The 21,822-nt window shown below is 39.9% G+C and overlaps 2 protein-coding genes across 2 annotated transcripts in view; one reads left to right on the top strand and one right to left on the bottom strand.

Annotated features, from left to right (window-relative positions):
* Positions 1-4,833: 4,833 nt before the first annotated feature.
* On the bottom strand, positions 4,834-16,864 carry LOC140926728 (uncharacterized). The gene is made up of 9 exons (XM_073376430.1): positions 16,692-16,864; positions 14,605-14,781; positions 13,907-14,024; positions 13,613-13,673; positions 10,470-10,585; positions 6,959-6,996; positions 5,770-5,815; positions 5,566-5,673; positions 4,834-5,231 (listed from the first exon to the last, which is right to left on the bottom strand). Exons 1-9 carry the CDS (start codon positions 16,782-16,784, stop codon positions 5,068-5,070), a joined length of 921 nt encoding a protein of 306 aa, XP_073232531.1. The 5' UTR covers positions 16,785-16,864; the 3' UTR covers positions 4,834-5,067.
* A 1,536-nt stretch (positions 16,865-18,400) lies between these two features.
* The window catches only part of LOC140925797 (ATP-binding cassette sub-family C member 5-like), a 65,351-nt gene continuing 61,929 nt past the window's right edge, over positions 18,401-21,822 (top strand). The window contains exon 1 of the mRNA XM_073375666.1: positions 18,401-18,768. Coding sequence (XP_073231767.1) covers positions 18,491-18,768 — 278 coding nt within the window. The 5' untranslated portion in view covers positions 18,401-18,490. The remainder of the gene's footprint in view (positions 18,769-21,822) is intronic.

Raw genomic sequence — 21,822 nt, 5'->3', positions numbered from 1 at the left:
CATTCACATGAAAACGAGTCAACAACAGAAATAAGACGCGAGCCATTTATACGAGCTGTTCTCGTCTTCGATAAGACATGCTCGTATAAATGGTACAGTTCGCGTCTTATTTAAGACGCGTCTAATTTTTCCTCGTATAAATGGTCCTATTATTTGATAAAATAAATCTCTCTCAAACTAACTCGACGAGTTCCGATTAGTGAAACACCTAGGTTTATACCCTTAAATTTATTTTAAACTGGGCTCGGAAACCTTTGTTTTGTATGTCAACTCGCTAGTATTGCAAAGATGGAAGTAACCTTAAGTCCAGACTCAGCATCAAACAGTTTCTCGAAAAGCAAAAACCTTCAGTATTTCGGCGCGATAATTTCACCATCTTCTAAATTACTCGTAACATTCTTATAACAGCTTCCCTTGCACTAAATTTTCTGCAAAACCCAAGTAACAACGGAGAGATTTAATCATTGCTCAACAGTATCATCCATCAATCTTGACAATAAAATATAATGAGGATTGCACGGAGCTCAGGGTCTGGTTTCACATGTTCTTCTTTTACTTCACTTACATTCTACTGCTGACGAATAACTACCATCAACTAACTAACAAGCCAAGAGGTGACACTTGGTGACGACTCAATAGCCAAACTGTGGACCTGTTCGGTGGGAACCAAAACAAGGTAGACTCTATGAGGGTAATGTTTCTGTTCAACTACAATCACACAGCTTCCATTGACAAGAGGTCACGATCGAACCAATGAAAAACTAAAAACAATGAAGCTTCAAGGGGCTTATATAGCTTTGACTTTTAAAACAAGAATAAATGTGTAAATCTCACTTCGGACAGAGTCAAGACAAGAACGTTCAAAAATGGAAAGCAAATTCGCGAGCTAAATATAAATTCAAGTACGACTAGAATCAAAAACTCAAAACATGTAATTCGGTACCTAATAGTACCAAGCGTTTTTAAAGATCGATAAATCTATCATACCTTTAATCAGAACTGACCAATCATTAAATTTCCTGTTTTCCCGCGAGTTTCTTGGCAATCTTAACAAGCTAATTGCTTAAATTACTACTCATGCATCAAGCCTAAAAATTACCTCTTAAAATGGTGCAAAGACATATGTAGAAACAATGTTTGTCGGTCACACCTTTGAAAGAACTCTTCAAAGGGTTGTTCACAGCCGGCTTTCTCCTCAGTTCTCTGGAAATGGAGTCCAACTATTTCTTTCCCCTGATGAGGCAGGTTCTATGATTAAAAATCGAGATGGTGAAAACCTAAGGCAAACCCATATAGTTACTAGGTCTCTTCGTCTTTCGTGTCCTATTGTCAAGCAAGAAAGACTGACTCGTTTAAACAATCTTTGAGACCCTTTTTACATTAACAGTGTCCGGAAATTGAAAAACATGTCCTTCATCTCTATTCAGTCACTGGGGATATTCGACTCCACGTATGGGATGAAATAATGGCTACTTACGTCAGTGATGAGTCGTAAATTTTCCCCCATAATAAAGAATTATTCAGTGTCAATGAAACTCAAGCACTGATTAAAAAATTCTTCTCAAGAGGAAAAAATGGAAGGGGATGATAAAAGAATAAAGATAACTACGACAAGATGAATAAAGATGAATAAAGAGTCGAATAATTAAAAGAAACCCCAAGCGTTGATATTTACATTTATATTTTTTCCAGGAATCGAATGGTAACAAAAAGAATAATAATAATAACATTTTTAACAGGATGACCATTTCCGTTATAAAAACTGCTATCAACACGGGTTCTGTAAAGACTGCGTTGGCCGGGAAGGGGATATGGCTGCCTGATGTCTTAGAAATGTTTAGCAGAACTTAAGTAGAAAAAACGAAGCGAAATCTCTGCTCGGTAAAAGGAGAAGTAACCCCGCTAGATTCTTAAGGTAACAATATACCTGCTTAGGTAAAAAAAACCTATTCTAATGCATATCTATCTTCTGACGTAAGAGAAATAAATGGAATAAACAGAGCAATATGCTGCTAACCAAAACAACGGATATTCATTAATCATGCAATAAAATAAAACAAAGGTAAAGTTAAGAAAGAACAAGCGGTCCTTGAATGTATACAGTTTAACAGCTATATTCTTTATTCATAATAGTTACTCAAGTCAAAAAATGATCAATGATTATAACCAACTATCCAATGGGTCATTGGTATCTTACCGTATACTGCATAGCCTGCAGTGCAGGCGTTTTCTTTGAGCGCGCAATTTGCTCGCGAAAGCGCCATGTTGAAACTTCCCGAAGAGAGGAGGAGATGGGGCAAGTCAAAGGGAGTGGGGAGGGGGCGGGGAGAGAGAAGCGTATTTTTCTCTCTCCTCCCCTCCCCCCTTTCCTTCTTTCGCCCTCGCACCTACCGTAAGGGTTACTATTTCTACTCTCCCCAATCTTCCACTGTCATAAAATCAAAGGATGGCGGCTACAGCAATATTATGAACACGAACAAGGTTTACGCCTGCACTGCAGGCTATTATTGCATACATTAGCAGCTTTTTATGCCGTAGACCACACACAATGAAGAGAAGAAATATATTGCAGCCATGAAAGAGTTACATTTGACGCATCCTCGGAGACCCAGGGGCAGACAGTTGGGCCGGGAGAAAAGGCGCGACAAAGGTTTTCAAGCACTGTGCTTGAAAACTTTTGTCGCGCCTTTTCTCCCTGCCCGACTGACCGCCCCTGGTCTCCGAGGATGCATTTGACGGTACATTTTACCAGGTTCCGCATTGGGGTAAAAAGGAGAAAACAATTGGCGTGGGCGAAAACAAAAATCAGAGAGGTACTCAGGAGAGGGGAAAGGGTGCTGCCATTTCCCTTCTCCCCAGGACCCCGTTTTTTTCCTTTTTCTCCCACTGCGGAGCCTGGACCCAGGCTTATTTTACCTGAAATGACTGACTACCTCGGACTTCTAAAAGAGAAATCTTCGACAAGGTCTTGTTCAACCGTGTTACGTTAAGAACGTAGCTGAAGATATAGAAGATAAACTGATTTTTCCACAGACGATCTTCAGGATCTTTGCCTCACTCTGCTCCCCTCAGTTTCTCCTTGGTACAGTCGAACCCTGCTTGACGGATTCCCTCTTAATACGGACACCTCGTTATTACGGATAATTTGCTTTGCCCCTGGGAAAAGCCCTTACATTTTCTCAAAATAAAACCCGGACGGACATCTGTTAATGCGGACAACGACCCCCCTTTTCGCCCTACCAACAAATTCTCATAGAAAGTCAACCTTGTTAATGCGGTCACTTTGTTATCAACCGTGTGTTCTAACGAGGCGACCTTTCCTTTCTGCAGGTAAAAAAGGCCTCCAGTTGACAGCGTGTCGATGTTCCCGGTGCTACAGAATACCAGGTTAGATGATTTGTACACGTCAATTTCAGACTATTTTAGCATCAAACGAATTATACAGAGAACGGTTTTGATTAAGGAATATATAGGTGAGCGCGATTTCAGCGTGTTTCCCTGGATTTTTCCGCGGATACCTGCATTGTGAAGGTTACAGATGTTAAAAATGGACGATGCTTATGTCTTCTTCCACTTCTTTACTACTTTGTTCTAATAAAAGGCGTTTTCCTGGCTTTAAAAACGTGACCCGTTTAAATACGGACACTTTCTATCTTTTAGTGTCCGTATTAACGGGGTTTGACTGTATTTCAGTGTCCACTTTTAAGGTGGCTCGAAACAGTATTTTTGAAGGGATACCTTCCATATTTGGACCTCTTATCTTAAATGTCAATCCATTATAATACAGATTGTCTAGCCATCCCGATCTTGCTTGAAAATATGAATACGGACCATTAAACGATAGAGAAATAGAGTATACTAGAAACCGAAAGAAACCTACTGGTAATTTAAAAGGGAATACTTGTACGTGAAGCCTGACTTAATAGGTGTGTAGTTGTCTCTGCTATCTTTGACAAAAATAATAATAATAATAATAATAATAATAAATTTTTAAACAATGAAAACAAGTATTAAAATATCTCACAATTTACCAAACATTTTTGACGGAAATTGTCTTCCCAGGACACCAAAAAAAAGCGTTTCAGAGCATCAAAATTTCAAAATTTTCTGGGAAAGCATACCTCCATAGGTTCCCATACCTCTCCAGGCAGCCCACGCCTTCGCCGAGTGCATTTGTGTGTTATCCGCGTAAATCAGATTAAAGGCAATGATGACAAATAATACAGAGACAATGGCAGCGAACCTAATAGCGAGCCATGTGAGACACCACAGACCAAGTCGAATGGATTTGACTGAAAGAGCTTCACGTAATAAAATCAACCGCACGATAAGAAAGAATGCAAACTACAGTTATGCCCTGTAAACCGAATAGAACTACGGTCGACAAAATAAATGGAAGATTTCGGTCCGTGTGGAAATTTTCCGGTCAGAGTGGTCCGGTGACCTTCAGAGGTGGTCCTCTTTGACCGGTCGGTCTGATCCAACCGAAACTTGTTGTTCAATTTCCAAAAATTCTCGTTTCCAGTCCTACTTTGCTAGGAGGTAATCAAACTTTCGGTCACAAGGCAAATGGAATCGCTTCGATTCGATTGAAAATTTTGATCGATAATTCCAATGGTTTCTGACTGTTTGGTTTAGCAAAATGGAAACACCCAAAGTCTTTTGTAACTTCAACAATTGAATTCTACTGCGTCTACCACTTATATAATCTACCAGCAATTTATGTCCTGAAATATAAATAATCTTTATTTTTGTTCGCCCATAGACTGTACTATTACAAGAAAAAATTAAGTAAAATACAATAAAAATAAAGATCACCCCCCCCCCCCCCAAAAAAAAATGACGTACATGTAGATACATTATAAGATTAATACAGACATTACTGACTTAAAAAACACGAGCTGCCTGTGCATCAAGGAGGAAGAAACTACTGTCAGCGGCAAAGAGGCATCCGGTACTTCGGTTAAAACATCTAAATAGGTAGCTAACGTCTGTGGTCACGGACTACAACGATATACGCAAACTTCGCGAGCTCTACTAAACGGCCTACACCTGTATATCTATGCTCTAAGAACTGTCACTTTCAGTGGCATCGGGATCCTTGTTTTCTTCTTCATCCGACTGTTCCCACGGTGGAGAGGATTGTCCATCACATCTCTTAAGTGCAAATTTATAAACTAAGAAACCACTTAATCCGCGAGCTTGCCAGTACTTGACTACTGAATACAGGCCTAAAAAGGAAAGAACAATACAGTGTCAGTAAGCAGAGATTTCATGTATGCATGCATCCAAAAAGAAAAATAATTATTATGCCTAGCATGTGAACAATGATCTTACATTGTAAAAGACGAAAGACAGCAAGCAACAACAACAACACTACTTGGATAAGCTCATTGCCGTTCTTAAAGACGAAATCAATAATATTTAATATTTGTTTAATAATATAGAAATTTATTATAATTGTATTTTCCCTGATACTTTCCTTTATTCTCCTAATCTTTAGGTTTGATTAAACAGCAATATTGTAGGGAGAAATTTGATCTACTCTTAAGTTAGTTTTCTCACCATCATATCTGTATCCTTCCTCAGGAGCATAAGAACTTTTTAACTTGTATCCTCTGATGACTCGCACCGGTTTACCATTTTCAACATTTCGACTCAACGCCAAATTTCCTGTTATGCATGAAAAGGGAACATTAATTTACATGTACTGCCAAATGATAAAGGACACACGAAGTAAACTTAAAACAGAACAATTATTTTATCTACCTCTAGTCAACGTTTGATCTTTTGATTGTGGAGCAGTTCGTAGATTCTGTTGAAAAATCAACCATAATAATTACAAAATTACTATTATTATTATTTATTATTATCTCCATTTCTAACCCAGCTTATTCGTCATAACCAGCTAGTGTTGAGAAATCTGCCAAATTTGCTGATGTTTTCTGCTACTTACAATTGACTGCAATAATTAGCTACTATTCAACTGGAAAAGGAATTCACAGGTGTCATAAAGAAGAAGAAGAAGAAGAAGAAGAAGAAGAAGAAGAAGAAGAAGAAGACGACGACGACGACGACGACGACGACGACGACGACTGAATATTCTTATTTTCTGCCGATTTTAGGCTGAAAATATTCTTGTTTTATTCTTAAATTATAGCTTATGACATTTCCGTTTTAGAATTGTGCACGTGCTCCATCGCTTTTCGTTGTAGTCAGCGAGGTCAAGATTTCACGTCAAACGACACTTGGCCGTTTTGGCTTTAAAAAAGCATTTCGCACAGAAATAGCGGGATGGAAACGAAAGTACCCGATTTTGTTTCAACTATGTCAAGGACAATTAAGTGTAATCACTGCAGTAAACTCTTTGTTAACCAGCAAGGGTTGTCTAGTCTGTACATGAGAAATGTGTGCATGGTGTTAGCGGAATGACAAAGGCAGCCAAAATTATATCTATGCTTTTCGAAATCTCAGCCTCGGCTTTATTCTTAAAATATTCTTAAAATTTCGCAAATTTCAGCCTCGATATTCTTATAAAATATATTCTTATAAAAAAAAAAGAGTGTAATGCGGCAGTAACACGCCTACTTCTTGTCAATACAAGTGAACGCTCTATCGGTTATATATGTGAATCAGGCAGTGCCAGATCCAGACCTTGAGATACAATGTAAGGGGGAGGGCAGCCCGGTCATCCAGACCCTTAGATGAGGGGGGGCCTGGTTTCCAAAACAAATTTTTTTGGCCCTTCGGGCCTCAGTTGGTCTAAAAATAAAGGGGGTCGCCCCCCCCCCGGGCCCCTCCCCTGAATCCGCCACTGCTTAATGAATTAACAATTATCTAACACATCTGTTGTCTCAGTACAGAGGTAATGAATTAACAATTATCTAACACATCTGTTCTCTCAGTACAGAGGTACATGTACAACAATATCCAGCTATATGTACCACAGAGTCAATACCTTAGGGTTAGCTTTTGTGCCTTTTAAATCCCTTCCACCTGCACGTAAAAAAAGAAAATTTAAAATAATACATCACAATCACAAGTAAACTATTACTAAAAGCCCTAATTGTTGTGTATTAGGACCCAGACTCCCTCCCGGTAAGGCATTGGAACGCCTAAGTATAGTCGTGTAGGCGAAATAAAGCCATCGTCCAAGGTTGAATCCGTTGTAATCTTCCATTATTTGCCGACTAGATCGGTCACAACATTGGCGACGAGGGTAAAACAAGACCCCAAGAAGTCAACGAGACGAAAAGTTCGCGAGAAACATGGACGATAATGAACGAAACCATATCAAAACATTCGACTGTGATGGGGACCAAAACACGCTTGGTTTGTGATGGAAGCGGTGGCTGACAGCATTCGAACTATTTGCAGACGGCAAAGGCTTAACTCTAAATGAAGACAACGCGAACAACAGGCAGAGGAGACGTGCATTAATGCTCCTCTCGCGGGACCCGATGTTCAAAATATTTTCCTTACCCAACCGAAAACGGGAGATGTGAAAGATTACCGGAAAGCGGTCGATGCACTGAACGCATACTTCGCTCCCAAAGTCAACACTACGTATGCTAGACACTGTTTCAGACAGCTAATTCACGCACCAGGGAAAACAATCCGACAGTTTGCAACCAGACTCAGACGAGCATCGAAAGATTGTGACTATGGCGAAGACAGAGATAACCAAATTCGTGATGAAATCCTCTGCAAGTGCACCAGCACTTGCACAAAACGAAAACTCCTGGAAGAACGTCAAGGCCTCACTTTAGCTAGAGCGCTTGAAATCGCCGAGAACTGCGAAAAAGTCGACGCACAGCTTGCTGCAATGACCATAAAGGAAAAGAGAGAGAATTCAGCTAGTGTAAACCGCATAGAGGGAACAAAGAGAGGCCATGGCAAGAGAAATCAGTCACGAGGTACCAAAACCGGCCGTGAGAAAACTTGTTACCGATGTGGTAGAACCGGACATTTCGGTCGAGATTCTAACTGTCCAGCAAGAGGTCAATTCTATCATCGATGTGGGCTGGAAGGACATTTTCAAGAGCAGTGCAGGACAAAGCAGAAAGGTGAAGAAAAGCAAAAACAAACCAAAGGCCACAGGAACCCCAAGGGAGGTGCTGCAAATATGGTTGGTTGCAACAACGAAGAAGAGGAACTAGTGTATGCTTTTACGGTAGGAGACAGGAAAGAGGAGAAAATTGAAGTAACCGTTGGAGGTTGTAAGCTGAACATGATCATAGATTCTGGAGCAAGCACTAACATCATTGACAAGGAAACATGGGAGTGGTTGAGGAAAAACAAAGTGAAGTGTGAATCAGCTCGCTCGAGCAGGAAACTCTATGCCTACGCATCCCAGACACCACTTGATGTGATAGGAACATTCTCCTGTGAAGTCTCTGTAGGAAGCAACACTGCTAGTGCCAAGTTTTGTGTGATCAATGGTGAAGGAGACCCCCTTCTGGGGAAGGACACTGCAACTAGTCTTAGCGTACTGAAAATAGGGATTGGCATCGCTGCAGTAAGTGCAGACCCAATGACCATTGGTGGGATCCTGCAACAGAAGTACCCAAATGTTTTCAGCGGCGTTGGAAAGTTGAAAGACCGAGCAGTACAGCTCCACATCGACCCCAATTTAACGCCAGTAGCACAGCCGATGCGGAGGACTCCGTTCAGCATGAGATCAAAGTTGGAAGAAAAGATTAAAGAACTCATTGAACTAGACATTATTGAACCTGCACAAGGGCCCACACCATGGGTTAACCCAGTTGTTGTTGTCCCAAAGTCTGGGGGTGACATCCGTCTTTGCATTGACATGCGAAGGGCTAACGAGGCAATACGGAGAGCCAGACACCCGATTCCTACTGTTGATGAGATTAATCAGAGCATAAGTGGGAGCAAGGTATTCTGCAAACTTGACCTTAAGTGGGGATACCGCCAGCTTGAACTTTGCCCAGAATCCCGGGAGATTACTACGTTTGAAAACCTTGGGATCAGCTAGCTTACAAGAAATACCTCCCATGTAGTAGTGAACTGTGCAGCATCGGACAATTGATACTAAGAGGGACAAGAATCGTTATCCCGAAGAAACGCAGACCCCGGGTGTTGTCTCTCGCTCACGAAGGTCATCTGGGCATCGTTGGAACTAAACAGAAGTTGCGCAGTAAAGTGTGGTTGCCCAGGATGGAAAAGGATGGTGAAAAACACTGCAAAACCTGCTATGGATGTCAGTTAATCAGCCGTCCCAGCCCACCAGAGCCTATCAGGACATCTGGAATCTGGAAGAGATATTTGCAAGACATGGTCTACCTGAGAGCTTGACATCTGACAATGGACCACAGTTCGTAGCAACAGAGTTTACAGAGTACATGGAGCAGCAGGGAATTAGACACCACAGGGTAACAGCAAAATGGCCCCAGGCAAATGGAGAAGTTGAGCGCCAAAATAGCTCGCTTCTGAAAAGGTTCCAAATCGCACATGCTGAAAAGAAGGACTGGAAGAAAGAGCTGAATGGTTATCTTGCAGTGTACAGAAGCTTACCTCACCCAAAGACTGGTATAAGCCCTGCCGAGTTGCTGTTCGGACGCAAAATACGCACCAAGCTTCCTAAGCTGAGCGATGTACATGTCGAACAAGAAGTGCGTGATAGGGACAATCAACAGAAGAGTAAGAGCAAAGCGTACGCTGACATGCAAAGGAATGCAAGGTACCCAGAGGTACTTCCTGGAGATCAAGTGCTAGTGCAACAAGAGAGGAAAAACAAGCTCACAACCCGTTTTGAACCAAGTCCGTACACTGTGGTAAACAAGCATGGGAACAGCTTGATCGTGCAATCTCCAGGAGGAGCCCAGTACTCCCGCAACACATCTCATGTAAAGAAACTGCTAGAGAATGGTAATACACGTGACGATACACCAAGTATACCGGAAGTGGTGGTGACCGGAGAGCCCTACAAGCAGGATAAACTGACCCCACAGCAAAGTGTGGTGATACCGGAACCAAATGTTGTTGAGCCTGAAGTTCCACTTAGGAGGTTCCTGAGACACAGAGTGGCCCCAAGTTATCTCAAAGACTATTGTACTTAAACTTTAGAGACGCTGAAATCTCAGAGACATTGTTGACATTGTTGCTAGTCCATGTTTACGTTTATTGGACCAATTATTATTCTGTTTCTACTTCTGCCAAATGTTATTGTTTTCTATCTAAATGGGGAGGGATGTTGTGTATTAGGACCCAGACTCCCTCCCGGTAGGGCATTGGAACGCCTGAGTATAGGATTAGGAACCACGAGTCGTGTAGGCGAAATAAAGCCATTGTCCAAGGTTGAATCCGTTGTAATCTTCCATTATTTGCTGACTAGATCGGTCACAACACTAATTACAGCTGTGAGGGTGGATCAAAGCAAGTTTTTGTGTAGTGACAACACAATGAATACAGCGTGTAGGCCTCAGATAGTACGGTACAGTTTTAACCTGCTCCAGTGTAGGTGAAAAATTCTCCATAATCAAGGTCATCTTCATATCCACCAGACAAAGCAAGAGAGTAACATCCCTCCACTTCATTACCATGAATACCAGCTACTGTTGGTCTGCAAAAATGAAACACAGCTTCATTAAAATGAAGACAAAAAAGGTACATGTAACAGCCCATAAGCATTAAGAATTAAAAATTATTAATAATTTAATTATCATCCTTACTGACTACTGATTTTGCGGATCTTGTTTACTGTGGGTAATGTCGACTGAGATATCGGTCGACATAGCGGTCGATATAGCGGTCGACAGTCGGTCAATAGTCGGTCGACAGTCGGTCGATAGTCGGTCGATAGTCGGTGGATAGTCGGTGGATAGTCGGTGGGTGGTCGGTCGATAGTCGGTCGATAGTGAGATAGACTATCGGCCGAGTATCGGTCGATATTTCGACGACGCACCTCGACTTACTATCGGTCATATATCGGTGAAATATCGGTCAACTGTCGGTGGTATATCAGTCAGCTGCCGGTGGTATATCGGTGAACTGTCGGTGGTATATCGGTCAACTGTCGGTGGTATATCGGTCAACTGTCGTTCGAATATCAGTCGTGTGTTAATTTATCAGGTGAGTCCAATGGCTTTTTTTAAGCAAAGACGTCATTAATTACTGTTATCATGCGATGGGGGAACATGTGGCAGTGCTAGGCGCGATTACTCTATGAAGCGAACCGAAGAGCACTTGGAACTAAGGACATGATAACCTTTTTTTTTTCCAGTTTGTATCATCACCGATCGTCTGAGCTTTAGCTGTTAAACAGAACCTGTCTCAGCCTAAGTTGAATCTGCTGCTCCTGTGGTCCCGCAGTCGAAGAATACTTAATAAGGACAAGTGAAATGACTGCTCCCGCGGTCCCGAAGTAGACGAATAATGAATAGGAAAAGGCAGTTCACGACATGTTTTAAGAGCGAGGAATACACATCTTTTATTATCGGGCTTTGACCTGCTTCATCACGCCAAGTTCTCGTTTGTGCAGAGACCACAAATTAAACTTATATATTTCTGCATTGAAGACGGGAACAGTCCTTTGTTTAACGATCAGTTATTGATAAAACGCGTTGATAATGCGCCAAGGAAGGTGACAAAAATATCCAGCAGACTGAACACATTCATTTATTGTGGGAATGATTTCAATTTACAGCAAGGAAAATACTCATACGTTCTCATTACATTATCCTGTCCTTTTGCTCTGTCCTTTCGCTTTATATTTATATTGTGTTCAAAATAAAGACGACCATGCGTATACAGAAATTAATATTGAATGGTAAGTCACTTTTGGTCATCCAAAAAAAGGAAAACAGTATGCGCCGCGTTAACATTAATATTATCTTAACTTGTTAAGGAAAAACAAGTTTAAAAAAAATGAACTGTAAATACATTTTTTCATCAATGTAGTTCTGAGTCGGTTGAAAAATTCTCGGCATAGGAAAAATCAGCCAGATATAGGCCTTACACGGTGGGAATAAATCACATAACAAGAAGCTGAAGGCCTATCATTCTCACTTAGCGGACTTCTTCATGATTCAATTCTAGCCGGCTACGCGTAGCGAGGCACCCCCATCCCTAAAAAAAAAAAACGATGGGAGGAAATGTCTGCGAAAAGGTGGTGGGCATCGATACAGATAGGCTAAATCCCGTTCACATGAATTAAAAGAAAACGCTAGATAAATGACTAATAGCTATTATTCCAGAATTTTGGCTAAGTACATTGAAGTTTGAAATTAAAAAAGCAGAAACACAATTTAAAAAAACAGTTAGGTCCAAGCTAGAAAATGCTTTCTAATTTCTTGTTTTCCAAGCCAAAATGTAGGAAATGCTAAGTGTCAACCGACCATCGACTGAGTGTCGACCAATTACTGACCGATACATCGGTCAAGTATCGACCAACTATCGACCAACTATCGGCGAAGTATCGGCGAAGTGTCGGAGAAGTGTCGGCGAAATGTCTGCGAAATGTCGGCGAAGTGTCGGCGAAAAAACGGCGAAGTGTCGGTGAACGAAAAGCTATATCGGCCAAGACACATCTGGAACGACTATCGACCGTGTCTCGACCGAGTGTCGACCCACTGTCGACCGAGTATCGACCGACTATCGACCGCTATACTGTCGACCGAGTATTGAACGAGTGTCGACCGAGTATCGACCGACTGTCGACCGACTATCGACCGAGTGTCGACCGCTATATCGACCGATATCTCGGTCGACATTACCCACAGTAAACAAGATCCCTTCTTGATTATCTGTTTCCACCTGCACGCTATACAGGGCTTGAAGTACTATACTAAAAAAGAGGGTGAGTGCTTCATCACGGGTTCCAAACTCCGAGAAACAGATGAAATACAGTGTACACTGTATGACGACATGCTTTCATCTGTCTCCAGGTGTTTGGAACCCATGATGAATCATGAAGCCAAAGGTTTTGACACGTCTTCTCAAATGAAACAATACAAAATTATACAGTGATATGTTTTCTCTGATGTTGGCATGAGTTGAAAAATGCAAGTGTTTGATCTTAGATACACCTAGTGGTGTTTTATCTAGTGTTTCATTAGGCATCAAGATTCATCTAGCTGACCCAAAATGGTCATAATATTCACTGACTTTTGAATGCATGAATAATAAAATTATTAATGAGTTTGAGAACTACAATTCCAAGCACCTGAACAGGCGTCTAAAGTGTTCAAGGCAGTGTGATGTCTCAAAACATATGTGATCTCATACATTTACCTTGTTTCATTATTATGGCTGTTCTAAGGCTTGATTCAAGAGATTGGGAGAAATACTTCAAATAACAGAAATTTTGCTCTTGATACAATGTAAGAAAGATTAGTCTGATGAATAATAAGTTAGGTCACTATGGATTTTTTATGCAACCTCTATGTTGTCCAGGGCACCTTGATCTTTAAGCAGCTCACAATGCTGCCAAAATCACAAATTCTGTACATTACTGTAGTATAACAAACATTTCTCCTGAGCACTTGAACCAAGCAAAGAGGCAGTTCACTTGCAAAATACAGTAATTGTATGAGATGACACAATTATTGGAGAGTTTGCCTGTGTTACCAGAAGAAATAAATTAGCTAACCTGTGTACACCATCAATACAGCACTCTAGCCTTGTGCCCCATATTGTTCCTACTGGACAACCTACCGATGGAATACAAAAAGGACATATTTTTAAATTCTATTGAAAAAGTATTAATCACAGTCAGGCAAACAATGTCAAAACCCAATATCTGGGCATAAACCTTACTTTATACAGCACACATACACACAAACACACACATACACATGCTGTAGAACTGTTAGAGTAGAATCAGCTATCTCAAATAACCTCTCTGATTTTTTCAAGAGTAATTTGAGCTAGAATAGTCTTGTACCTGGAATTTCTCCAAAAACATTTTCTCGGTTTCCTGGTGCCCTGAGGGGCTTCTTGTAGTCCTCATCACTTTCATCATCCTCCACGTTCCAATCACTTTGAATAGTGGTGGTTGGCTCCTTAAGAAAAGATCAAATAAACCTCAAACTTAGTAATCAAATTATTTTACAAAGGAAATAAGACAATGTACTTAAAGAGATCAAGCTCCTTATCTTTTATATGCCTTCTATAATTCTTACACAAATTGCCTGTCTACAGTGTACAGTATGTGCTCCTTGAATAGTAATAACTAAAACATGCATTGTTAATTCTCTCAGGAACACTTACCAGTCTACAAATAACTTGCCTTTTCAGTCTTATTCACAGTCTTATTCACATAATTTTTTTGTAATTTTACAGACATATTTTGTCCTTTCCTAATCCTGCAAATTAATATGTCCTTCCCCCAAATTCATTAAGTAAGCCATTTGAAAAAGTAAATATAAAAAAAACTGGAAGAGCAGCAACATGGAAAACATTTTAACTTAAAGCTAACATTAATCTCTTTTCCATAAAACTATATTTTTGTGGCTTGCAAAAATTAATGCAACATGGCTCTCTGGCACTTAGATTGCCAGACCCTTTCCAAAAGTGACTGTCTGTATAAAAATGACAGGCTCTTGGCATAGTTCAATAATTATTATATATGTAAATATCAACCTGCCCTCTGAGGCGTGATGATCTTCGCAGCCGATTCAATATACCAAGATTCTCTGACTGTGGGTAATGATCATCATATGGTGTTGTCTGGTTGACTGTGTCTTGTCTCTTACGCTTAACCCCACTTCGCTGAGTTGGCTTTTTTGTCACATTCACTGTAGGTTTTGGCATGAACAGCTAAAATTTTGTCAAAATAACACATGTAGCTTATGGTTAGTAAAAAAGCATCAGTAAATTTCTCTCTTTCCACCCCTGGAAAAGGAAGATCTGGATTTCCACAGATTCTACGGAGTTGATTATCATTATCATTATCATTATCATTATCATTATCATTATCATTATCATTATCATTATCATTATCATTATCATTATCATTATCATTATCATTATCATTATCATTATCATTATCATTATCATTATCATTATCATTATCATTACATTGTGGAATTTCAGGCTGAAAAAAGCTTTACATTGCCTGGTAAATTACCCTTGGGACAAAATTAAAAGCATTTGACCCTCGTTTCACAAGGAATTATGCATTGTTTCTGAAAATTGCTAGACTGCAAACAATTTCTCTTTTTCTACAGATTTAGTGAGGGGAGTGCACGCACATGTGAGAAGCAAAGCCGAGGGTGGCAGCCTGAGAAGAAAAAAGAGAGGCTGCTCCTATAGCCAGAGCAAATACATGTAAATCATACGTTGCCCTGGCAATGCAAAAATATGATTGGCTGATGCTTTAGGTGTTGAAAACGAATTGTCAATAATCAAGACTACTGACAAGATGGTGATGGCTGAAGTACTGTGGGAGTGTTTGTCTCATTTTCCAAAAAGAGAAATATTAGAAGGGGTGGCAAATGGTACCTCGAAAAACGTGGGTCTCGGAAAATTTTGGCAGGATCTCGAAATCTCCGAAACGTTTTTGATAAGTCTCGAAGTCTCGTTTTTTCATGGTTTGTTTTTACTTTTTTTGAGTCTCGAAACTTTTCACCAAAGAGTCTCGGGCTTGGATTTCTAACTAGGATCTCGGCGTCTCGGCAAGTCTCGGATTTTACCATTCGCCATCCCTATTAGATATAAGGCAAAGACAAAGCCTCTCTTCACTAGAACCATAGTTGCTACTGACAAAGAATGCTTTAGTTCCAAAACTGTAGTCCTGCTTTATAACTTGTGACAGAAAGTCACATAGACTGAAAGCAGGCCCTTAGAATGCTGGTTACAGCTGAAATAAAAGTAATTACCAATGGATGAACTACAGGACATCTTGCTATGGTCCAAAGACTTGCTTATCTCAAGAAAAAAAATTGGCACCCAAAGAATGAACTTGACTTGACTTACAGCTCAATTGGCTAAGCTTTAGTTTAACTACAATATTAGGATATGTAGAACACTAGCCCATGAGAATTCAACAACCTGCAAACAACAGGGTGGGTGCTGGGCAGGTGATCCTGTTCAAGAAAATAATAAAACACAGGAAATGACTTTCCAATATGCGAGAAGCAGATCAGCTTGATGACCTCTAAATGTGAGACTAAATAAATAGTTTAGAATTGACTCTATGAACACAATAACCTTTGCGTTATGTACAAGTCAATGTAACCCCCCCCCCCCCTGCAAAACCCCCGGCTGGGAAATAGCAGGGCATTTTAGAAAAGAAGGAAAACCTCTGTTGTCCAAGCAAACGCTAAGGCCAAGTTTCTCATGCTTGGCCTGTCAACACTTTTGCAATAATGGATATTTCAGTTTCCAGTCAAAAATATCACTAGGCCGTGAGGGACCATTATCTCTGGCTTAAGACTGAGACTGCTCGTAGTTAAAAAAAAATTACTTTCCTAATATCGCGCTCCACGCACGTTCCACGCTGTACGCGCTCCTCACTAACACACTGCAGTCCCGTCAAATATTTTAACCAACTATCCCTACTAAAATGCAACAGCCACCTACACGTAGTGTAAACTATCAAATACCTTTTTTAAAAGCCTGTGTAGGTTTGCACTGATGGCGTGAACAGCTAATTCAGACGGGGAAGAGTCGGAACGGAGTGCGTACACGTGCGTCCATCGATCGATCAAGCAGCATGACTGACTCACCTTAAACTTGTCAAGTCCTAAACTTGCCAATACCTTCTTATTCTCTTCAATATTCTTACGAATTTGAAGTTCATATTGACTGGGCCCGTACATAATTGAGAATTTGCTTCAATAAATCGACCTTTTTGCACTCTCGAGATGCAGGACTTGCCTCATCCGCATGCCTAACCTAGGACTCTTGGTCAGCGGGTGGTCCCCCTAAAGAGGTACATACTTGGTGTAGGCTCTCTACGACACGCGACGCAAACAGTCAAAATTTTAGCGCGAGAAAGCGTACTATATTTTCCAATTTACTCCAGGCGCAACTACTCTGTGGGAACAAATACCAGTTTTTCTTGATTTCAGGTGATCCACTTTAAGCCTCTCACGTTTTTAAAAAAATTGTTGTAGTAAATCATTATCTACCTTTGAGTGCTGGGTATCCTTCCTTGAAAGCATAAAAGTGCCAAACCATCCATTCAGAATGGATGGTTTGGCACTTTTATGCTGACAAGGAATGATATATTTCCATTCTGGTATACTTTGGCAGCTTAAAAGCAATTTGATTATTAAAAAAACAAATCTCAATCACGCAAGTGTGCAAAACGTAACTGAACAGAAATTATAGCACCAAATACTTCAGACACTGCAATGATTTCAACGATTTCTCTGATTCATTGCTTTTTGCTTTTTAAATATTACAAGGCAGGTTTTGGTTCCTTCAAAAGGAAACGCTTAAACGTTTGCTCATTACCTGACACAATATATTTCATTTATTTACTTTTCTTTCTCTTTGATTTTAAGTCGCCGTTCCTCACTTCCAAAAACTAACAGCAACTCCTTCGTCCCACCGGTTCGTCCCCTTACAAGCTGTTAGTAGGCTGAGTATATGAACAAGCCAACTGGAGGCTTTCCGTTTGTGTTTATGTTACAGTTAAGACATAATAAAACTTGGCTGCGTTTTGTATGCACACGTTAATGCGGTTTGTGTCCCTGAAATATCTGCCCGTGACGCTTTATCACCCTGATTATGGCCGAAAATTTGACCCACTTAAGAATATATTTATTCGCCGTAGTTTCACACCTCCCATTATTCACCTTGTGTGCCCCCCAAAATTTTTCATAGACATTGTCTTTTATTTCTCTAGTCTCGGGACCACTGTAATACCCAGGATAAATAAAAAACAAAGGTTATACAAAGTTTTTGGGCGCAAACAAGGTGTTTTATGTGAGATGTGCAAATGGCGAATAGTGTCTTGCAATTTTTTTTTTTTTTCAAAAAAACAGGTTACAAAACAAGTTTTTCATGGAAGGCGCAGGGAGGGGCTGGGGGAGACTTCCAAGTCTTTTCTACAACTACGACTACTATTATAAGTAGCTGTGGATAATGCTTGATAAGACATCATTATCAAAACCATCATCATTCACAGAATATTTCAGGAAGTTGCCTGAAAAGCACGGTAAATGCATGTTTTGTGCTACAGGCTGGTGATTTTGACACTTTTCCTCTCAACTGCAACATATGAACTTTATTGAGAAACTGTTTTAACTGGGGGAGCAGTTCGATCAAGCGAAGAAAATGTAATAGAGACGGCAGCCAGCACATTATTGGGGTGTTAGGGTTCGGTTTATAGGGTACAATCGTCTTGAAGATTCCAGATTTTCCAAGTCCAATCCACAGTATGGCACTTCCAAAGTCACGAGACTCGCGCAAACCCTCGGCCCTGGAATGAATTATTGCGTTGTGCACTTCACCTCTCATTAAGTTGTCATGCATAAAAAGATTACTCATTGAAGGATTACTTGTTTTTACTATCATCATGGATTCTGATGAATCGCATGTCGAAATTGCTTATGAATCTCAGGACGGCGAAAGTCAAGAAAGATCTCAAGACGGTGAATTTCCTTCAGTCAGCTTCAGCGAGAAAGAAGAAGTGCAATGTGACGTGGAGCCAGTTCGGTTAGTAAGCATTAGGCCTCTTGTTGATACCAACGATCACTCGGATAGCAGCAATTCTGTGGTCGAGCAACCGTCGAGACAAACTGCCCGCGATTTGTCCAAGTATAACTGGAAGCATTTCTTGCCGATTACTCGCCGGTAAGTTGAAGATTTATAAGTATAAGTTAGTGCACTTTGGTTTGAGCCAAAGTTCACAGCCGTAATATGACTGACTCACGGACTGAAGGCGGGTCAGGGGCAACGATTTTCGAAGAACGTTTTTAGACGACTATTTTGCCTATAAACTTACAAGTTGAGAAATGTCCTTGTGAACAGGAGCTTAAGTAATACAGATAATTTATCTTTAACGGGCAATTTTTTATGGGGTACATGTAAGCGCGAATCACTGACCCTTTCAAAAGAGCTTACATGTGCCCTATTATAACAGTTCCATTGTTTTTTTTAAGACGATTTTTTTGGAAAGAATTACAAGCTTCTAATTGACCAGCTGCCAGAAGGTTTACCAAATCACAAAATGAATGACAGTCCAGTCTTCTACAGATAATAACTAGGTTTCAATTAAAAAAAAAAAGGTTAGGGGACAAGGAATATAGGTGTTGTATGATAAGATTATTATTCATTCAAAGTATTTCTCCAGTTCTGATTAGCTAAAATGCCATGCATAATTCATCATAACCAACTACTGTCGACGAAATTTGAAAGAATTTTGTGATATGTGAAAAATGACGTCAACTGTGGAACATAATTGCCAGAAAACTGAACAGTAAGCTGAGAAGACCTGCAACGAAGTTGAGTTGTTTTGGTTGTGAGTACAAAATGGCAGAACATTTTACGTACAATAGAATGGAACTACTTAAGAGCCACTTTACAAACGTTTAATTTTGGCCCTGACATACTCAACTGGTTTCAAGTTATTTACAACCAAGCATCGAGCTGTGTACTGCACAATGGTCATGCATCGGACTTCTTCCTTCTCGAGCGAGGTGTGCGACAAGGTTGCCCACTATCTGGCCTCCTTTTCGTTGTTGAAATCGAACTCTTGGCTAGAGTACTTAAGAAAGACCATACTATTAAAGGCATCAAAGTCGGTCACAAGGAAATTAAGATAACTCAATACGCAGACGATACAACCGTTTTGGTGCGAGATCTTGATCCTGTCACACAATTACTAAAACATTTAGACAAATTCAAGCAGATCAGTGGCCTCAAAATTAACACAAACAAAAGCAAAGCATTGTTGGAGGTCACGCAAAGACAAGCCGTTTGGTTTTAAATGGCCCAAAGAACCAGTCTATGCCCTTGGTATACACTTTTCCTGTGACTTAAAGCAAGCCAACACCCTTAACTTTGAAGAAAAGATTTGTTCTTTAGAAAAAACACTCAACAACTGGAAAAAAAGAAAGCTACCTTTAATTGGCAAAATCAATATTGTCAAGACATTAGGTTTGTCGAAATTCATTTATTGCAGTTCCTTACTGACCATATCTAAATCCCTCATAGACAGAATTAGTAAGATTATTTTCAGCTTCATTTGGGAGGGTAAGCCTCCCAAAATTAAGAAAAAGACTATCATTGGTGAAAAACACTGCGGGGGCCTAAAAATGATTGACTTTGAAATCATGGAGCGGTCACTAAAGATTGCTTGGATAAAGCATATCCCTGAATCAAGTAATGCATCGTGGAAAATAATCCCAAATCAAGCTCTTAACCAATACGGAGGTCTAGAGTTCCTCATTGAATGCGACTACGATCCTAAGCTACTCAACTTAAAGAACTTTCCCGAGTTTTACCACACCATTTTAAATTACTGGCATGACTTCAGAAGACTAACCTGTGACAAACAATTTTCCATTATAAACAAATAATTTGGAACAAATGTATTGATGGAAAACCAATTTATATTAAATCCTGATGTATAACTGGAATTCGTTGCATCAAAGACCTTTTAAATGTTAACCTTAAATTTCTTACTTTATCAGAAATGAAAGAGAAATAGAACTTTCAATTTCCTTTTACCACTTATTACGGCCCTTTAAGAGCTATACCAACTGAATGGAAAAGTGCACTACGAGTCAAAGCAGGCGTGCATGATGAATCTGAAAACTGCGAAACATCCTTGAAGCTTTTTTCCACAAAAGAAGCCTATTCTTCCATACTTCACAAAAGCTTCTCAGCACCCACTGCTGAAGACAGAATTTTAGATCATTGGTTTACCAAAGAGGAAATTCCTTACATCTACATGCTCCGATTTAAAATCTTGAAAGAACCAAAACTGATTATGTTCCAAGTCAAAATTGTTCACAATATTTTACCTATTTTTATTTTACCTTCCCTGCGCGCATAACTGATACTGATGTTAATTTGTCCTTTATGCAACCTTAAAAGTCAATCTCTAAAACATATGTTAATTACCTGTAGTGTATCCTCTTCGTTTTGGACTTGTTTTTCTAACTGGTGGCACGAAAAATTTAATCAAAAACTCACTCAAGGCTGAAAGCACTATTTTATATGGTTGGTGCAAAGAGTCAAATAACTGGGAAGTGCTTAATTACTGTTTGATTGTCACCAAATATAATGTTTCTGCTACAAGCGTACACAACGGCGTCCTGGACTTTGACAGTGTTCTACTGCGTCTCAACAACAAAATTGATATTCTTCGCACTATAGCTTTTAGATCTAACCGTTTATTGAAATTCAAAAAAAAAAGACCAATCTTCTTTAGATATGTGAAAACGTCAGGAAAACATGTTTTATCGATATAAAGACCAAAGCAGACAGTTTTACGAGAAAACGTTTAATTTCTTAACTGTAACAGTAACAAGTTCATCCTAAAGAAACCTCACCATTATTTATCATAGTCTCAGAGTACAGCTGCAGAGTAAAATCTTTTAAGTATTGAAACAGGCACAACAGTGGATTCATTTGAAAAAGTCTGTGACTTTACTTTAAGAGCAATGACTGCGACAAAAAGCCAAGGAAGTGAAACGTGTGTAACAGGAGGCAGAAAACTTTGTTGAAGGACTATACGTAGTACAAGAGTCAAACACCGGAAGAAAGACAGACTGTTCAAAATCAAATATGTCACACTACTTCGTTACAGTTTTTTTTAGTACTGTAATAAAATTTTTAATATTCAACCGTAAAAATCTGTCTTTATTTGAACAGGGTACAATGTCTACAATTATCACATAA

This window comes from Porites lutea, chromosome 2 (assembly GCF_958299795.1).
Source record: "Porites lutea chromosome 2, jaPorLute2.1, whole genome shotgun sequence".
Classification (NCBI taxonomy): Eukaryota; Metazoa; Cnidaria; class Anthozoa; order Scleractinia; family Poritidae; genus Porites; species Porites lutea.
This window is presented reverse-complemented; position numbering and strand designations above follow the sequence as displayed.

Excerpts from the sequence above, each read along its gene's own strand:
- LOC140926728 (XM_073376430.1), bottom strand. The coding sequence starts at position 16,784 with ATGTACGGGCCCAGTCAATATGAACTTCAAATTCGTAAGAATATTGAA. Across the intron at positions 6,997-10,469 it reads TTTCACCTACACTGGAGCAG|GTGGAAGGGATTTAAAAGGC; the intron begins GTTAAAACTGTA and ends TTTTACGTGCAG. Across the intron at positions 5,816-6,958 it reads GCACAAAAGCTAACCCTAAG|AATCTACGAACTGCTCCACA; the intron begins GTATTGACTCTG and ends ATTTTTCAACAG.